Raw genomic sequence first — 19,118 nt, 5'->3', positions numbered from 1 at the left:
TAGCCAGCAGAGCCAGCCAGAACTCAGGAAAGAGAAATTCCATAAATTACCAACTGTTGAACTTCTGAAATATTAAGGACAATAGATCTTAAGAGATGTTTTGTGTTACCACTTTATAAATGATCTACTAGTTACCAGAAAGAGAAGTTATTTAAACTCAAAGCAACGAATAACAGATTTACCTGGTAATTATGTCCAAAGTGGTTACTTGTGGAATCTGTATTTGCTGTGGAGTCAGGCCGTGTTGCTCAAGCTGTTTAGGAATCAAGTGTCTATGTGCAATTTCAATTTTTTCTTCTTGTGTATATCCTTCGAAAGAAAATGCATATATTTACTTATGTTTTGCTTACACAACACAACACAATCAAATCTGTTAACATTTAGAACTGTACCTGATTGAATTTAACATAAAAATCCCCAGCTATTATTTAAAAGTTGGTATGATACTTTGTGGTTATTCATAACTTCAAGTGAACAAGAACAGAATTTTAATGTTTCAAAGATCCTTTTCTTCACTGGAATTTTAAAAAGATGCATTAGCCAACAGCCAAGTAGAATACAAACACACCAGTCAGTGAAAATACTGTTGCAGAATGTATCTCCATATACCTGGAACTGAATTTTCCTAAGTGCAATGGTACCTTTCTCTTTGGCCATTCAGTCTAGATGCCTGGCAGGCTTACCTTAAGGAACCCTTTTCATTTCAGGAAAAAACACCCAAACATTGTTTAAGGACTTGCAATCATCACTTTAATGAAAACCCTGTAGTGTTACCTGGAACTTGAATAATTTCCATTCTGTCCAGGAGAGCAGGTGGGATAGTAGCCGTAGTGTTGGCTGTAGCTATAAAAAGGACTTGGGACAGATCAAAGGCTACGTTTAAGTAGTGATCGGTGAAACTGTGATTCTGTTCTGGATCCAAGACCTTAACAACACAAAATTGATGCAGTTGGCTCAATTAGAAGTAAATAACATTTGCACATTTTTATTATGTCAAATTTAACTTTACATTCATATAATATGAATATTACTAAAGCCTGACCCTCAATATCCTGCCTCACTCTGATTACTCTGTGAATACAATCTACATCACATGCAAAAAAAAGTCATTTCCCTATTAGTTCTTTTTACCCTTTTCTAAAGATGGCTGCAGCACTTCTCCAATCAACAAATACCTCTTGTAATCTACCTCCATGACCTTTCACAGATGGTAGAGTGGCCTTTCAAGGACTCTCAGCACCTTTGGAAAAGCAGCCCGAGTGGTCCTATGCATTCCTATGGGTAGAATTCTCTCAAGTAATCTCTGACTCCAAACCTCATCTCTGCTTGAAGCTCTTCTTTCTGTAAGCACACCAACCTGAGAGCTCTCACTGTGAAGACCAAGGGGAAGAATGTGAATTATCTTGGCCTTACCTGCTGTCACTAAATCACCCACTCATTCAATTCTGCCCACCCTTTTAATACTAATGTTGTAATAGAAGCTCTTCTTACTGCTCATGACATTCCATGCAAGCCTTGACTCCAGCTGAGCTCCAACTTTCCTAACACAATCTTTGCATTTTTCCTTTTTCCCCAAATTTTGTGATAAAAAAATGGAGACAAAATTAAACAAGCACTGAAGATTAACAACACACAGTCTGACTAATGACAAAAATGTAATGCACAATTAGAACTATGGCCTAAGTAACACTGTTGTCTTCCTATTGCTTTTAGTACTACTCACGTGCACTAATGCAACACTTGCTTATATTTAAGCTATTTGCATTAGGTGATAAATATTCTACATAAGTGGATTGTGAGTGTATTAAGGTGCTCCCTTGTAGGATTTTTAACAATGCCAAAAATTGGAAGGTCACTTTGTATAGCAATCTGCAGTTGGCTTCTATATCACCACCTGTGAACCAACCTCATTCCACTCCCTCTTAAAGTACTGGCACACTTTGCCTTCCTAAATGATGAATTATCAATGTTACACCGACACAAATAATTCTCATGGTACAAATAATGGGACCTATGCATCTCTTGAGAAACAGCACACTACTGTCAGAATAATTTCTCTGCCTGTACCCAAATGAATGCACCCCTTGTCTTAGCAACTTGAGTTATAGCCAAGAACAGTGTTGATAACTCTAAAAAACTGAATTTAAGCACTTCATAGCTAGTTTTGGCAGAAACAACTCTGAATTTTCATTGTTCTTGAATTCTGTGCAGTCTTTGAAAAGTTAAAAATTCTTAGAACAGAAATGATTTATGATCAGAACAAACTAGCAGGGTACCTTTTTTACAGAATGCCAGAACCACATTTTTTTAAAAAAAGGAACAATTTCTGACTTTATTATGTCCCAAGCTGCCCCCAACCTTCACTTCCCTAATGAGACCATCCTTGTTGGTTAAAACAGGATCCAGTAACTGTTCCCCCCTTGTCAGCTCCTCCACCATCTGTAAGAGAAAGTTTTCTTCCACACGTCACAGAAACTGTCCGGTCCATACCTGACTGGCCCTGTTGCTTACCCAACAAGTATCTGGGTAACTGAAGTCCCCCACTGGGACCAGTGCCTGGGATTGCGAGGCTACTTCTAGCTGCTTGTAGAAGACATCATCAACTTTCTCCTCCTGATCAGGGGGCCAGTAGTACACACCTACAAGTGTCACCCACACTACCCTGCCCCTTGATTCTCACCCATAAGCTCTCAACTGGTACATCATCCGCCCCCAGGGGGGGGTTCAATACATTCTAGCTGCTCTCTCACATGAACAGCAACTCCTCCACCTCAACTCCCTAGCCAATCTTTCCTAAAAAGCACATAGCCATCCATGATAGCATTCCAGTCATCCAAGCTGTCCCACCATGTCTCTGTGATCTATTAGCTGAAGCATTTGCAATTACTTCCAAAGATGTTGAAAAATAATGTATTCTGATAGACCAAGTTAGTTTTTTATAAATTTATCTACATGTGTGTATACCCCTTTCTCCTAGTCTGCAACTAGAAATTCTTACAAACCCTATGAAGAGTATTTACAAAGATATACAAAACACTAGTGGTGTGCTCATTCACAAAGGTAAAGGAAACTGTAATCAAAACCAACTTGGGCTATATCTAAAAATGTGACTTATCCAAGATTTTCTACAAGGGCTGGAGTTTCTCTGGAATGATAATTCTTCTGCATGGTAATTATTTCACAGAGTAAGACATAAAACAATATCAGACCTATGCATTTAAAAGAGATTTTCCAAAGCAAATAGAACTGTTTTTCAGCTAGGTATCTGTGCTAAAGTTCAAGTTCAAAAGTTTTTGAAGATATTCAACAAATACAAAAATATTAAGTACAAAAAGAACATTCAGTGAACAAAACATCTTGGTTAATTTATGGCCAACAACTCACATGCATACAAAAGCTTCTTTGTACAAGTTTTACATTACCACAAAATCCAGAATAAGTTCCACGAACGTTTAATTGCCTGGCTATGCTCCTGGTCTAATTTTCCTGCATACAAATCCTCACTATCAGGCACTTGGATCCATTTCTGTTTTCTTCTGTTTTAAACAGAGGTCATCTAAATTTAGACTTAAACATTCCCTTGTTCATGAACAGTAACTGGAAATAGGAAGACATTCTGTTTTGCTTAAGCAATTGCTCTGCAGAAGCACTAGAACTAAACACACATCCAGCAATTATGAAACATCAAACTTTGCTTCCAAGCTTGCAGGGCAATTTTCTTTTAAATGTATATCCCACTGTATAGTCAGTGAGAATGTAACACACCTACACATTAAGGAAAAAAGGATGTGCCTTTTACACTTAACGATGGTACTTAACAAACAAGAAGTAGCAGTCTAGAAAACAAATATGCCAGTTAGGTGACCACTTACTATTGCTTTTTCTACCTAATCGCCACCTTTGTTCATTCCAGATGGACTTTCCAACAATGTAAACCACAAAAAGCAGATGAATGTTAAACTGTTGTGTCCAGGCAAGAGTTCTCCATTAGAGGAGGTAAAGCACCTGCTTCAGCATGTTTAGACAGCATTAGAGAGAGATACAGATTTCACAGGGGACCAGCCCAGAGATGGTTAATAGAGCAATTACTTCTCCAGACGCAACTAATGACCAATTAGCAACGACTTACATAAAGTCTGCAGCCCAACCAGGCAGCTGGAAGCTAACTTGATAAGCCTCAGCTGGAATAATCCATGGCAGGAGCTGAATTGAATATCACTAAGAATATGGTTGTAAAACATGGAAAAACCAGAAGCATTCCAAACCAGCAACAAAGTAGCAAAAATTAAAACACAAATAATTTTAAAATAAATTAATTTGGTTTGGCCTCACACGCTTTATATGACAGAATAAGAACAAAAATGCTAATTCTCGACTGCAAGACAGGAAATGAAAATAAATTAAAAGAAACACCAAAGCTTGAACAAAAGTAACACTGTTAATGTACAGATCTGGATTCACGATTGGAACACTTGGATTTCCAAGAAATGCCAAATCATTGCTTCATTACTGATTTTGACTGCCAAGGGAACAACAATCAGCTACCTAACAAAATTTGATTTCCAGGTATTTTTTACCCATGCGTTGACTAGATTTAATCCAGTTTAGTTCAATATCTAAAGGAAAAATGACAGAATACCAGCAAACTCAGAAACAGAACTCATTAACAGCAAAGAGTAAATAAAATCCTGCAAGTGAAAAGTACAGAGAAAATGCATTTGAGTATCTTACACTCCTGTTTTCCTTGCACTTAGAGACTTTTCATGCACCCTAGAAATGTGGACCACATCTGAGAAATACACAGGTAAAGGACTGTAATTATCATTTTTGAAAACTAAAAAAGTGAAGCCATGTTATTCTCTAGCACATTTATTACTAGGTTCATGTTAACATGTAAAGATCAAAACACAGCTCTCAAACCATAACCTGTTCATATGCTGATTTTCAAAGAACTAGTTGGCCCTGTCACAACAGTAATTTTACACTATCTATCTGGAAGAAAATAACATTTGTAGAACATCAACTGACATTTCATTTGCACAAAGTCACACAGCATACGTGTGAGCACATGACACCATAATTTAGGGAGCATTTTTCATGTTCAAATCTCTGTATTAAGCACTGTCAGTCAAAGGGAGTCATTAGCATGACTCTGTAGACAAATATTACAAGAACCCCTTTCATCCCCACCTACAACCACCCAGCTACAGAAGTTACTGTACCTTAAGTGTGACAACTGAGATGTTCCTAGGATTATGTCCTAAATCATTTCAGAGAAAGTGAGCCAGGTTTGCTCAAAAGATTTAGTAAGTATCTTTTACTAACCCAACTCCTTTTGACTGAAACTGGTAAAGAAAAATCACAGAAGCAATTCAGCTGAAATACTGATAGGATGGTAGCCCCTACAGCCAGAGAGAATGTAAAAGAGGCAGTGTAAAAATAAAGCAGTATAAGGAAATTCTAAACATGCACAATACTCAAACCATTAAGTGCACTAGGTGCTACATCTGCTCTGGACAGGTTGCATCAGCCTAGCCCAGCCCTGTCATGCCATTACCTTCCTCATTCCCTCCTTTCCTCATCATCAGTGCTAGCACAGGAAGGTGCACACAGCCTTCTGCACTAAGATGCTGTGGAAGAGCAATGTTCTTTGTCTCTTCCCATACCTGAGAAGGTGCTCCTTCCTCACTCCAGCAAACTACTAGAATAAAACCACGGAATACAAAAGTCAGTAGAACAAAGAATTGTACTGGAATATCTTCGTGCATCACACTCCAGGCAAGGAGGCGGCAGAAAGTGAGTTCTGGCAACTCATTGCTGCTCACTGCTACAGTCTGACACACAAAGCCTCCAAGGCATAGGTCTCAATTCATCATTTTCATAATCACTCATGTTTTAGCCTCCTGAAATCCCAACCAACTAACCTAATTAATAACATTTCAACAGTTGATGGATGGATTTACAAAATATTTCAGCAGTATCTCATTCACCAACGTCCTTATTTTATCTTCCAGATTCAACCTGCACCTTTAAGCAAATCAACTTCAACACCCTTAAACTCTTTGTGATAAAATAACCAACACATATTTTAAAATTAGATTCATTTATATCTTGGTCTGAGTGTCAGAATTTCAGGAAAAACACTTAACAGCAACCACCCACCACACCACAATCAGTCAAGGAGACTTAAATGAAAAACTTAAGTTCAGCAAGTTAATTACAACATTAATTAAATAAAGGCTGCTAAAATAATGCACAATCAGTCCTTATCACATGCTAGGTGAAATGTTCAGCTCCAATAAAAGCTTGTACCATCAAAATCTTCGAAAATGCATCAAAATTGTTCCAAGAAAGAAAGGGAAAGGGAAACTTGAGAAAGTGCAGCTACTCTATGGCTGCTCTGGAGTTCTTTCTTACAGCTAACAGCATTTAGTCATTAAGAATCAATGTCTCAAATGCCCCCAAATAAATAATGTTTAAAGGCTTAAGCAGCATTTAAACATACAGAACACTTAGCACAAATTACATCCTTGTGGTTAAGTGCAAGCCATGCAGATTAAAGATATTTTACCTGTACATTACGTAACAGCATTTGCATCCTGCAACAAGTAATTGACCGAAATACAACAATGTCACAGCACAGTATTTGAATAAAAAAGCTGACACTGTCGTGCTTTTTGTCCACTGAATCTTCCTTCTTGAGTCCAGCATCTTAATCCTTTTTGATTACAAATGAAACAATGCTTGTAATTTAACATCTCTTACCTCAAGTAAGGCTGCTGCAGGATCCCCCTGCAAACTCTTCCCCAGTTTATCAACCTCATCTAACAGGAATACTGGATTGTTAACCCCAACAGTTTTCAGTCCATTAATTATTCTGCCAGGCATACTGCCAACATAGGTGCGCCTGTGAGAAACAAATGTATATGGGGAAAGAGGGGTCACACACATGTAACAAGAGTAGCAACATCGAAAGTAAAACTCAAAGGAAAATGGAAGAATATGCAGCATTGTAACAATTCTTGCCTTTTTGCACATTTTTTTGAACAAGTTTATAAAAATATGGAATATGCACCTGTACTAATAAAAGTAATTATATCAGCAAATGAAAATTCAATTCTGTGGTACACTAGTTGGTCCGGAAAGATAAACATTAAAGTCTGCCCAAACTTTATGGCTTGCAGGCATTTTACACAATTCAGTACAAGCATCCTTGTACTGCATGAACAAGGAGAAGCAGATCTGGGAACCTCATTAATAATAATATTTTAATAATGATGATACTGGGTTTCATCACAACAGAATTTACACAGCATCTTAAAAATTAAGGCAAAATTCCAAATATGCTGAACTGTCAATACACAGCACGCTCTAACTAACACTCACAGAATTAAATATTTACTATGTCATTTCATCATAAAATAAAAAATCAGAACAGCACAATGGAACATCAAAGTTATTAGTCTGAACTTGTTCAGCAAAGTTGGTGAAATGCTGGTCACTCAAGAACTGAGAGATACACGAAGTGCTGAATTACAATAACTGTCTCATGACCCTCACACAGCAGATCTGCAGAACAGGCCTACTTTGCCATGTGATCTGTTTTAATACAGTCCAAAATAAACAGGATGACATTTAGAAAGTCGAAGCCAAAAATACCATGGGAGTAATTTCAAAATATATCAGAGAAGACTTTAAATATTAAAAAACCCAAATTGAACCACACAGCAATGGCATTAGTTATATCTAATATTTAACCACTCAGGGAACAAACTGTAGTTACTGTATTTCATTTTACATCTGAGCAAAAATAAGTTTTTAAGATCTTCTAAATAGCCAGAAATGCAGCAGAATTTCAGTTTGCTTATTCCTTCATGAGACAGCTGCTAAAGACCGGAAGACCCAGCATGTAAAAGTTCAGCACCTCACTGCTTTGTGTAGTCTTACTCTGCAGTGAGTGGATGCCTCTCCCTTTAGGATTGCTCTGTATAACTTTTATTACAGATTAAGAATCTGCATGGGGGAGCTATTATGCTACCATGCCACTCCGTTCTCCATCTGCACACAGCCAACCTTGCCAAAAGAATGCAAGGATCCTATAAAACCTAATCAGAAAACTACAAAACTGAAGCAGACTGGAAATTCACAACTGTCAATTGTTTACCAGTGCAACCAAATTAAACACTGTAGCAATCTGGAGAGTTCTTTGGGATTTTTTGTTGGAATGTTTGTGTGTGTGTGTGTCCCCATTTGTTTGTGGGTTTGGGTTTTGTTTGGTTGTTGTTTTTGTTGTTTTGGTGGGGTTTTTTAACAAAAGGTTGTTACTGCACCAGCAAATAATTCTATCTGCTGCAGAGAGAGTAGAACCTGATTGTAATACTCTGTGCCACCAACAGGATAACATAATTAGGTAATTATGAAGCATTCTTTTTTCTGACTTAGTACTTTATTCTCAAGTGCACGCTTAAAGACTTGACACTTCTTTAATATGTGTTCGTGTGTTTACATGCACAGTTTTATCTGATCCTTTATGGAGCAGTCCCACAAAAGACTCAGTCTCCACTGAATCAGGGTTGACAGATGAGAAAAGCGCACAGTGGCTAGAAACATGCTGCTCTTCCGTTCACTACCTGACAATTGCCTGTTCTCGCTCTTCCTCTAGCGTACTGTCTTCTTCTCATTTGCACTTTCAATCATTGCTACATATGGTAAATCTAAACAATTAACTCAAATATAAATGTTTCACTGATGCACTAAATTTCAAATACAATATGCCATTCTATTTCATGTACCATGTACCATGAAATAGAAAATCAAACTATAAACTGGGGAACAACAAATACCTAGATACCAATTCAGTCTTCCCACATGTAACAACAGTCTAAGTCCATGACACCTTCATTTATTGGAGAAGGACCATTACATATTTTATTATACTATTAATCAAGACTCAAGATCTCCAAGGTGAGTAAAGAATGCTAATGTAAATGCCCTATGTAGGATGAAAAAGAACAATAATATAGTATTTTACCCTGAGAATATAAACACAGGTAGCCTGTTTTCATTTGTGAATGATTACAGAACACATCTCAACACACGAGTCCTCGAGGCAAGACAGATGCTACAGATATCTACATATAAAATCACTATAATATTTTTAAATTACAAGCAGGTCATTTTTCTGTCTGGACATTAACCTTTGCCTTGCAACCTGTAAAACTGAATACAGCTGTTGGTGAACAGCAGCTCTGAATGTGATGTTATTCCTTTATTTTTATTATTATTTTAGCTAGGAGGAAAACCAATATTCTGTGTTAGTGGTTTTGATGATATAATGTGGCTTTACTCATTTTTTGATGCAGTTTCTTGCCATGCATCAAACCTAGAGAGTTAGCTGCTTTATATTCAAAACAGGAAGTACACATCAAGTTTCTTGGTTATCTCACTTCTGTAGTAACAATTAAAAAAACCACTCAAGAGCTCATACCACAGAAGGACTGTAATTTAGTAACCTTCTTATTTATTTTTAAACCAGTTAAAAGCTACCTTTAAAAAAACACTAGAGTTGGACAGTGTGTTATGAGAAGCCATATATCCTAGAAAATGCAAAGAAGCAGCTGGGAAATTTCACCTCGACAGCTCTCCCAGTGTAAACTGGGAATGTGTATGAATTGGAACCCTTAAAGCAGTACTATATAATTGATAAAAATCTGACTCACTTTCTTAATGTTGTCCTAAAGACAAAAAGGTTTAAACTGATTTTAACTACAGTGGGTTTTTTCTACAGTGCAGAGGTAGGAAAAAATAACAAAGTTAATGCCTCATTCCTGAACTTACCTGAACAAGGTCACAGGTTTTTTTTTTCCACAAGGACATAGGCTGTGTACACTCAAGTGCTTTACAAATGTATTTATGTTTTATACTTGTACAACAAAGCTATGTCTCACACATGTGAAACTGTTCTAAGGTCTTGGTTTTCTTCTAGTGCTGTTGAGGCCTGTGCTGTGAACTTCCAGCACAGCTGTTACTGTCACCTTCTGTGACACAGATGCACCTGAACAAGTTTTCAGTGCAGGTCTAAGCCAGAATAATCTACACAAACTTCTAGAAACTGAAAAGCAAAGGTAATATAAGAAAGAGTGCTTCACAGGGTTGTGAGAGAAAGAGAAGAACTTCACAGTGATCTCACCAACACCACTATAAATAAACAGCACAATTACGTCTTTCCTTTTTAAAAATAACAAGCCACATGCACATACAACAGAGAAGATCATATAGCTCCTGTATAAACCAAAATACCAGTACAGAAGGATCTTAAATACAGTGAGTTCCTTGGAAAAAAGTTCTAAGTAGCCCTTCAGGGTGATTTGTTTGTGGTGAGTTTTTCTAATATTTTTTTTTAAATACATATAAACAACAAACGTACGCCAGCAAACTTTTACATATGGTACAGATGAGTGGTAAATGCAACTAATTCCTAGAGGATGTCTGATGAAGCAGCTCTGTTTTCGTACTAAGATGATGATTTCATTTTGGGAATACAGAACAGTAATAGCTACTCTTTACCCAATCATAAAAGGATTCACAACCCCTCCAGCTGCAGGCACATGATCCACACTGAAATGGCAAAACCTGGGTGTTTCCAGCTGCCCTAGTTACACATCACATGGAACAGCACACTTGCTGGAACACCACTCCCCGCCCTGCTGCCATCTAATAGACCTTGCTTGCTGAATCTGTCAGTCTACATCTTTCACTTACAACAGTAATAAGCAGCCAAAGTGAATGCTATTTCAGGCAGTATTTGCCTGCAAGTGAAACCGAATGACAGTTTTGGTTTTTTACTGTTCTAGCACAATTAGTATATTTTAAAAAAAATGTAGTACATTAATAGGTACACAGACTATCATTTTTCTGCACCTCTAATGGAATCCTTAACTTAAGCCTTAAAGCCTAGTAAGGAGCTTTTAGGAGAAAAAGAATAGCTCCTAACATGTAATATTAGAAAATCAGCCTCCTTAGCAGTAAAACTTGGAGAACAGCAGCTTATGTCTCCTCCTCTGTTAGACCACTTCTGCAATTCCCCTCTACAACTGCCATCAGATGTACACTATTGCTTCGCTTGACTAGGAATAACTTGAAGGATTTATTCATACAAAAGAACATTACAGTGAAAGGTCTATAGAAAAGCTGTAGTTTTGATTAAATCTTAGACTGAGAAGCAGAAAGGCAGGAGAAAAAAAACTCCAGTATTAAAAAACAGTATGCAACTGCTTGTTTTGATTTTACCTACATAAAAATTGCAAAAGCAGTTGGTTAACAAGGGACAACTCATACCAGCTGCTTTGAAGTTTGTTTTTAGTCTTAAACTAAACACTTGTTAAAAAGTAATCACATGATACTCTTGCTCATTCTAGATCATATTTTCCTTTGCTGATGAAATACTCTTACCAAATACTTCCCCATCAGCTGATTTCCTGTGAATTTTTAATATGAAGTTTATAATGGTTAGCTTCTAACATGCATTAATAGTGACACCCTCAAAAACAGTGTAACAGCCACAAATGCCTGAATTCAGAAGTTTCTAAAACCTTCATTCATAAAAGCTTTCTTCTAGCTGTCTTTATTAGATCTAAGCACAAGATAGAAAACAAAGTAAAAAACCCAACAAAAAACCAACCCCAAACAAAAATGATAACAGTAAGGAATTACTGGCGATTGCAGAAGAGTTTTACTTTTATTCCTAACGTCAATCTCACAGACCTGGTTTCCCTGTTACAAAGGCTTGAGCTCTGCTCTGGAACAGTTACTGGTGTCTGTAAACGCTTAGTATTCAACAGCCTCTAGTGGTTTCGTTTCGAATAGCAACATGTTGTTGAATCACATTAATTGTCTTTTAGGATCCATACCAGAAATATTCTAAACCATCAGAATTCTCATTTATTAAGTAGCAATTAACCAACCAGGTTATGAATTACAGGAATGATACACAGTGAAAGAGGAGGACAACATTTAGCTCCTTCTTCCATTCGTGCCTACATAACTTGGTAGAAAGGCCAGATATTATGAAGGTTTACAAAAGCCATACATGCAGAGTGCTGCTCTGCAGCAAAACCTGACGCGTTAAAACAAATATATCTACAGACCCTTAGTGGCATCTGGGTGTATTGGCCAAATATAGACTAAGAAAAACCATAGATGATTCTTTCAAGCTACAATTCTAGGGAAGTGTCCAAGACTCCGGAAAACAGAACTGCAAATTTCCCACAGAACATGCACAGGAGTTACACCTGTAGCTAAGTTTTATCAAGAGTGTTAAACTAAAGGTTTAACTGACCAAAGGTTAACTGACTAAAGGTTTTGCTGACAAAAAACCAGCATTTTCAAGTTGTCATCAAGTGCAAAATCACCATTTACTTGCTTTTTCATCTATCATATTTTGGTCTTAGAAGTTTTAAATAGTTATACTCTAGATTTCTAGAAATACATTATATTCCAGATTCCTATCATTTATGGATAAGTTCAGTGAGTCTCCCACATTCCTTTCACTTGGGACTGAAAGCTTCCACCATTCTAATATAGTCACACAAGCAACTACCTTACACAATTCTAAGTCTGAAACTACAAAATGAACTTTTATTATGGGATTTCTTGTAAGATTTCAATAAAATTACATAGACAAGAGGTAGAAACATCAAGGTCCTCTTTATGCCTTGAAAACATAAAGAAATTACAGAATAACTTGGAATTGAAGCAAGAATGATGGCGTACTCTGATTGAAAGTAGCAGCATAGCCACTGGGTAAAATTACCTGCACTATGGTATTGAAGAAATAACTGACAGCTTTAATTGACAAGAATTGACTTACTGTTGTAAGGAGAAATTTTATTCAGTAATCTGACTTTAAAAAAACTCCACATTGGTTTTACAGATCTTCAGAACACTAACAAATCTATTATTACAAACTTCCTACAATGTATGCAGTAAGCATAGCATATGTTCAATGGAACCAAAAATGCTGCACTGATACTGCCAATACTTACTTACATTACCCATTGAAGATGTTTCCAGTTGCAAGGAATGGCGAACAGACTAATCTAAACAAAGTTTAAGAGTCTAAAAAGTAAATACACGAAGAAATACAAGATTAACAAGTCCTAAAGAAACACACACCAAAAATCTCCTCTTCCTTCTTAAGGTTAAATGTACTTGTATGCTCTTCCTTTTGAAAAGGGAAAATAGTACACTAACCAGTATGAAATACTAAGTAACTCAGTAGCTAACTCTAGTAACTTCGAAGTAGCACTCAATTTCTACTCCTGTTGGGCAATATTACATCACTATCCATAGGCTATTTTTGATACGTAAATTTTACAACCCTTTCTAGGAGTAGAAAAATCAGATCCAACCTTCAAAAGTTTGCATCAGACTTTCTACTGAATTTTATTTCAAAGTGCAAAAATGACTGAAGATGAAATTCCACTCTGTCCTATAACAACAAAAAGAAGCAGCAGAAGGGAGGAATAAAGGCTGTATCTCATCAACACCAAACATCCATTCCTGTACTAAATTTCTCCCTTGAGTAACACCATTGAACTCCAAGAAAAATCAGTTAATAACTACCACACTTTGAAACAAGCAAAATTTCTCTGTATTAGCTAAACAACTAAAATTATTGATACATTCAGAAACAAACAAAAGGGAAAATTTCAACTAGGAACAGAAGTAGTAGTTACCTGTGGCCTCGAATATCGGACTGATCACAGACTCCTCCTAAAGCAATTCTGTGGAATTCTCGACCCAAAGTCTTTGCAATTGATCTTCCAACACTAGTTTTACCAACTCCTGGGGGCCCCACAAAACAAAGAATGGGTCCCTTGAGGTTATTTTTAAGCTGTCGGACAGCTAAGTACTCCAAAACTCTCTTCTTCAACTTCTCCATAGCATAATGGTCATTATCCAAAAGAATTCGAGCTGCCCGAATTTCAAGGCGATCTATCAATCATCAACAGAAAATGTATCAGCACTTTTACCTTTACCAATGGAAACAATTCTACAATGCAACAGAAACCAACACATTCTCAAACACCTTCACCAATGCAATCCCCCTGACAGACACACACATTTCAGTCAATGTTTTCCTAAAACAAAGGTGTTAGAATTCTCCTTTAATGAGATTAGACGTAAGATAGATCATAGTACTAATACTGAAATTTTAGAACACCACCTTTACACTGTGTCACAGATTCAGATCTGGTTCAAATGAACTTTGTGTCTATTTTGGAACAGCAATTCAGTCTATATGGTAAAGCCTTCTCAAAAGACTGTGTCTTCATCATCCAGTTACATAGTCTATATCTCAAAACCAGAGCAAGATCTCACTGGCTTGGCTGGCAGGCTTTACTTGCTGTGCAACTCTGTAAAAATACCCATGTGATACTAGGATAAGAAAGGGTTTTTTGTTGCAATTGTCATAATTTGAGATAAACGGTCAGGCCTTACTGACAGACATTAACTAATGCTTTGCACAGAGCAGGAATTTCTGTCACAACATTATGTCCTCTCCTTTGCTCTACAACATAAAGAGAGTAGGCAGAAAGCAGCAAAGTCTATCAACTCTGCACACACGCACCCCTCAAATTCTGTGCATTCCAGAGGCATACCTCTCATACCAGTATAGTAAATGTGCATATTTTATATACAGACAATTCTGATTAAATTTCATCATCAACTGTGAAAGTTTTTGCAATCAACCACTGAACAAAAAATTTACTAATGATTGTCATTTTCTATTGGATTTTCTATTTTTATATTTAAGTATGTTTTTGTTCACTGTATCTATCTATGGAGTCTAAAGCTTTTCACAATTTCAAAAACTATCATTTCATAATTTATTGATTACAAGAAGATTTGTAAACAGTCAAGGCTCTAGTCAAAAATGGTCAAAATTCATCACCACATATTCTAAGAGGGACAAAGATACACAGATGTTTCTGATGGTGTAGTACGCTAAATTCCTTTTTAAAATCTGACAGGTTTTAAATGTTGTTCAAAAGCCTCATTGTTCAGTGGGTGCTAGAAGGAATTAAGATCCTTTTTCTCCAGCAGTACACCTTCTCACAAGTCATTTTGCCCATTTAATCTACTTGTTTCGGTCAGCAGGAAGAGGGATGTTTCGTATTCTACTCTTTACCTTTACTCACAACCTTTGAATACTTTAGTACAAAGCTGACATGATACTGCATTTTTCTCTTGTACCCAAAACTGTAATTATTAAAATTAACTACAATGGTGCTTTTGCATCCTTTTCTTCCTTAACAATCTTGATTGACTTAAGACATACCAGAACCTTCTTCAGGATGATTAATGCTACAGAAATGTACAAATGCTTTTTTTATAATTAAATGCTCCATTCTTCATTATTTTAGATACATGGTAGTACAAATTGTAAGTAATAACACCTTCACTTTTTGTATAGATAGTCCTAATACTTTTAAAATTCACATTCCTAGATGTACAACTGAGCTACTCATGCTAGTAAGTATACAGATATTAGTACAAAGCAGGTAGATGCAAGACTTCAGTAACATATTAATAACATTTTTATCTGACAATGAAGACAAACATTTGCAAGACAGAACTAACTACCTATTTACATGATGGTTACTTGCCAAAAAAAGTCTGTGCAAGAGATAATCAACAATAATAGAAGAGTTTACCTTTTGTACTCTTGTTCCATGGTAATTCTACCATCAGTTCCAAGTAATTTCTTGTCAGTGCATATTCAGGCATTGACTGGGGCATCTTCTTCAGTCTGGAAATACATGCACAGAATTCATAAGGCTAATCAAGAATTAACTGTGAAGTAAAACTCTCCTGCACCACAAGACAGGTATTTAGCAAACTTCAGGTCATCAGCATGCCCTCTTAGTTTGTAACAGCCATAATAACCAAAAAAGCAAGTCACTACTCCACCAATTAAGAGACTGACTTTTCAAAATAATAAGTTATTTATTGAATTAAAACAGAAATGGGGAAAAAAAAAAGTCAGTTCCCTATGCAAATACAATGCACGCATACATACATACATCCTCACTGAAAAAGAGGTTGCTAATCACCTATCACCATAGGTAGTTATAGCAGTTATCCTCTCACAGAAAAACAGAGGAAAAAAAGACCCAGTAACTGGATGGATCAGTTTATTCATTAACAATAATGTTATATTTAGTTGGGGGTTTATTGCTTTTTTTTCCCCCTGAGCTCTTCATAACAGAGGCTTAGAGCTTGCAGTTTAATGCTATGTAATGTATAAAGACTTCATATTTCTATGTCATCACCTCTGATGTTCCAGATGAAATTATGAAATTTATAATTAAAAAAAGCAGTCTACTAAATTTTTAAAAATCAATTCCAAAACACACCAACACAAACATATCAAATAAGCAAAAAGTTAACACAAGATTTCTTTTAAAATACAAAATAAGAGAAGAAACAACCATCTGAAAGTCTCCTACCTCTTTATTTCCTTAAGACAAACTTTAAGAGCTTGTTCTGACATACTGGATGTTCTAATCTTTTTTTCCAGCAAGACAACATCATCATGATCTTCTTCTTCCTCCTCATCTTCTGTAGTGCTGGGAATGTGATTGATTCTTCTATTAGGTCGAATAGCTACAATCTATGAAATGGTAAACAAAGCCAGAAAGCAGTATTAGGTTTTTTTGTTTTTTAAGTAAGGTGTATACTTTGGCTTCAAATGGAAACCATGGCAAAAAATGCAAGGTTTTAGGAGAGCCTCCTTCATTAAAAAAATGAGAAAATTTTAATCCAATAAATAACTTCACAAAGTATATTGGTATTACTTTAAAAAGTCACAGCTCTCATTTTACTTTATGTATTTCATAAGTATATCCTATCTACCCTAAAGCAGCAGACTACAGTAGACCAAAACTGAAGAGAGTTATTTCTGACTTTTGGGCATTGCAGCCCATCATAAGCAGAATAAGAATCTTTAGAAAACAGATGTCATCTCTCTTTTTTTTACTTCTCAATTACTTTGTGATAGTAAAATGCAGCAAAAGTCCAAACTGACCTAGTTTAGCAAGCTACATTTTACAACACATTGTTTATCTGCATTTCAAAAGCTAACATTCATTTGCAGTGCCACTGGTAAAAGGTACGCCTTTCACTGCACAGGCCAAAACTGAGCGACACTAGTGAACTGGGCACCCAGTAACTCTTTAAAGTAACCCAAGCATTTTTCCAGAGTCAGAAAGTGATCAGAATGAAGTATGTAAACAAACAGACAAACAGAGTCAAGTTAGTTTTAAAAGAAAATTTCCTCCTTTAGGTATCTAAACAGCCAAAGCTGCCAGCTGGGTGTTTTCTGCAGCTCTGGACTGCCATGAAACATTACAGCTATAAATGGAAACTGCAGAGATTAAAACGCATGTTCATTAGCCTGTTTAGAATCGCATCTTTATACATCTAGGTTGCTTAAGTATCCCTTATTTAAAGATCCATACCCTTTTATCATCATCCTGCTTGGGCTTTCTTGTTTTCTGAAGCAGTTTCAGGCCTTCAATCTGTCTAACAAGCAATGGTATAGTCATCTTGAATCGTTCTTCCAGCCTAACAGCATCTAAAATCTAAGAGGAAGGAGTTACAAATAGCCAACAAGTTCATGCTGATGGATCAGTTCAGGGAATGGAACATGGCAGGTAGGTACTATTACTGTCTTTTGACCTGAGTTAAGCTACAAAGCACTCCAAAATAAGAATAAAATATTTTATCTTAAACAAGATATAGCCTTGTATGTCTGTTTTTAAAGCATCTTGATATTTCAGTTGTATTTTATGTGGTAAACATCTATCAGCATTCTATTTTTCAATTACTGAGCCTCAAGAAAGAGCTAGCCCTCTAAAGTTACAGCATGATCTCCTTAGATAACCCAGAAAAAAAAAATCACCTTATGCCGTTTTTTGGTTTGTCTTTTTAATATTTTAGATGTTATTCCATTTTGATGTTTAATGAAGCTAGTAAGTAGAAACAGGTAGAATGTGGCTTTTCCACACCTTCCATGGGTTGCTCATTTCTTCAGCACTTCTAATATAAGAAAGGATACAATAAATTTAATGACTAATGTACCTTCCAGGTTAGTCAGCTACAGGACACACCTTCACTTCAAATTAAGGCAATAATTGCTAAATTTTGTGCTTTAAAAGAACCAAATTTATGCTTTACGGACTAGCAGTGAGAAAAGAAAAGCCACAACAAAAACCTTCTGAACACAGCATGCATAAAGTTATTTTGACACATGATGCAAATTTAACCAATGTCTTAGTGTTTTAAAAAAAACCCACACTTGGGGAAATTATTAAAAATATTTTAAAAGCCTGATTCTGAAGCTGTTGGTATTAAGAGATGTATAATGAACTGTCAACTGTAATAAGTATGTCAACAAAATTAGAAAAAAGATTTAGCATATTTATCATGGGAAGGGGAAGTCCATGCTGTATTTATTGTTAATAAAATGAATGGTTTTCAATGCTAACCAGATTAACCTTATTAGGCAAGTTCTGACATACACACATAGAAACACTTTAAACAGCAATATAATAAATAGCCTTTTACAAGTATTCATGCTCAGTTGTAACACAGACACCTGCTGGCAGAGTGTTAACACTGTACATTCTCAAGTGTAAGCATTTTCAAAATTATCTAAAAGTAATAAAATGTAAAAAAAATTGTAAACACCTAACTCCCCTTTAAAAAAATTAAGAACCTAATACCTGAAGTTTCTCTTGGTTGGACGTGCGGATGATGGAAGTTAATATATCTGGCAAAGCTTCTCTAGGCAGATTATCCAAAAGACGTCTCAGCTTTGCAACTGCAGGAACAGACATATCCAGCATCTCAACCAACTGTAAGGAACACACAACGCACAATACTCATGATTATTATGTTTCTTTCTCAATAGTTTAAGTGAGTATCTTTCAGCATGAAATATATCTAGGTACTCAGCCAAAAGCTACTGAAATAAATTTAAAAAAAAAAAAAAAGAAGAATTCCCTAACCCAGCATAGGGCAGTTCAGACTTCAGGCTTTCTGCTTGTTCA

General features: G+C 36.2%; 1 protein-coding gene across 1 annotated transcript in view; it reads right to left on the bottom strand.

Moving 5' to 3' along the window:
* LONP2 (lon peptidase 2, peroxisomal) overlaps positions 1 to 19,118 on the bottom strand; it is a gene marked incomplete at its 5' end in the record, with an annotated part of 43,166 nt that overhangs the window by 22,081 nt on the left and 1,967 nt on the right. The window contains 8 exons of the mRNA XM_084270007.1: positions 183 to 309; positions 775 to 925; positions 6,766 to 6,907; positions 13,737 to 13,995; positions 15,720 to 15,814; positions 16,515 to 16,678; positions 17,526 to 17,648; positions 18,792 to 18,923. Of these exons, the coding sequence (XP_084126133.1) occupies positions 183 to 309; positions 775 to 925; positions 6,766 to 6,907; positions 13,737 to 13,995; positions 15,720 to 15,814; positions 16,515 to 16,678; positions 17,526 to 17,648; positions 18,792 to 18,923 (1,193 nt within the window). The remainder of the gene's footprint in view (positions 1 to 182; positions 310 to 774; positions 926 to 6,765; positions 6,908 to 13,736; positions 13,996 to 15,719; positions 15,815 to 16,514; positions 16,679 to 17,525; positions 17,649 to 18,791; positions 18,924 to 19,118) is intronic.

The sequence above is a fragment of the Gallinula chloropus genome (genome assembly GCF_964237585.1).
Source record: "Gallinula chloropus genome assembly, chromosome: 13".
Lineage (NCBI taxonomy): Eukaryota > Metazoa > Chordata > Aves > Gruiformes > Rallidae > Gallinula > Gallinula chloropus.
The sequence above is the reverse complement of the archived record's forward strand: the minus strand, read 5'-3'. Positions and strand labels throughout refer to the sequence as shown.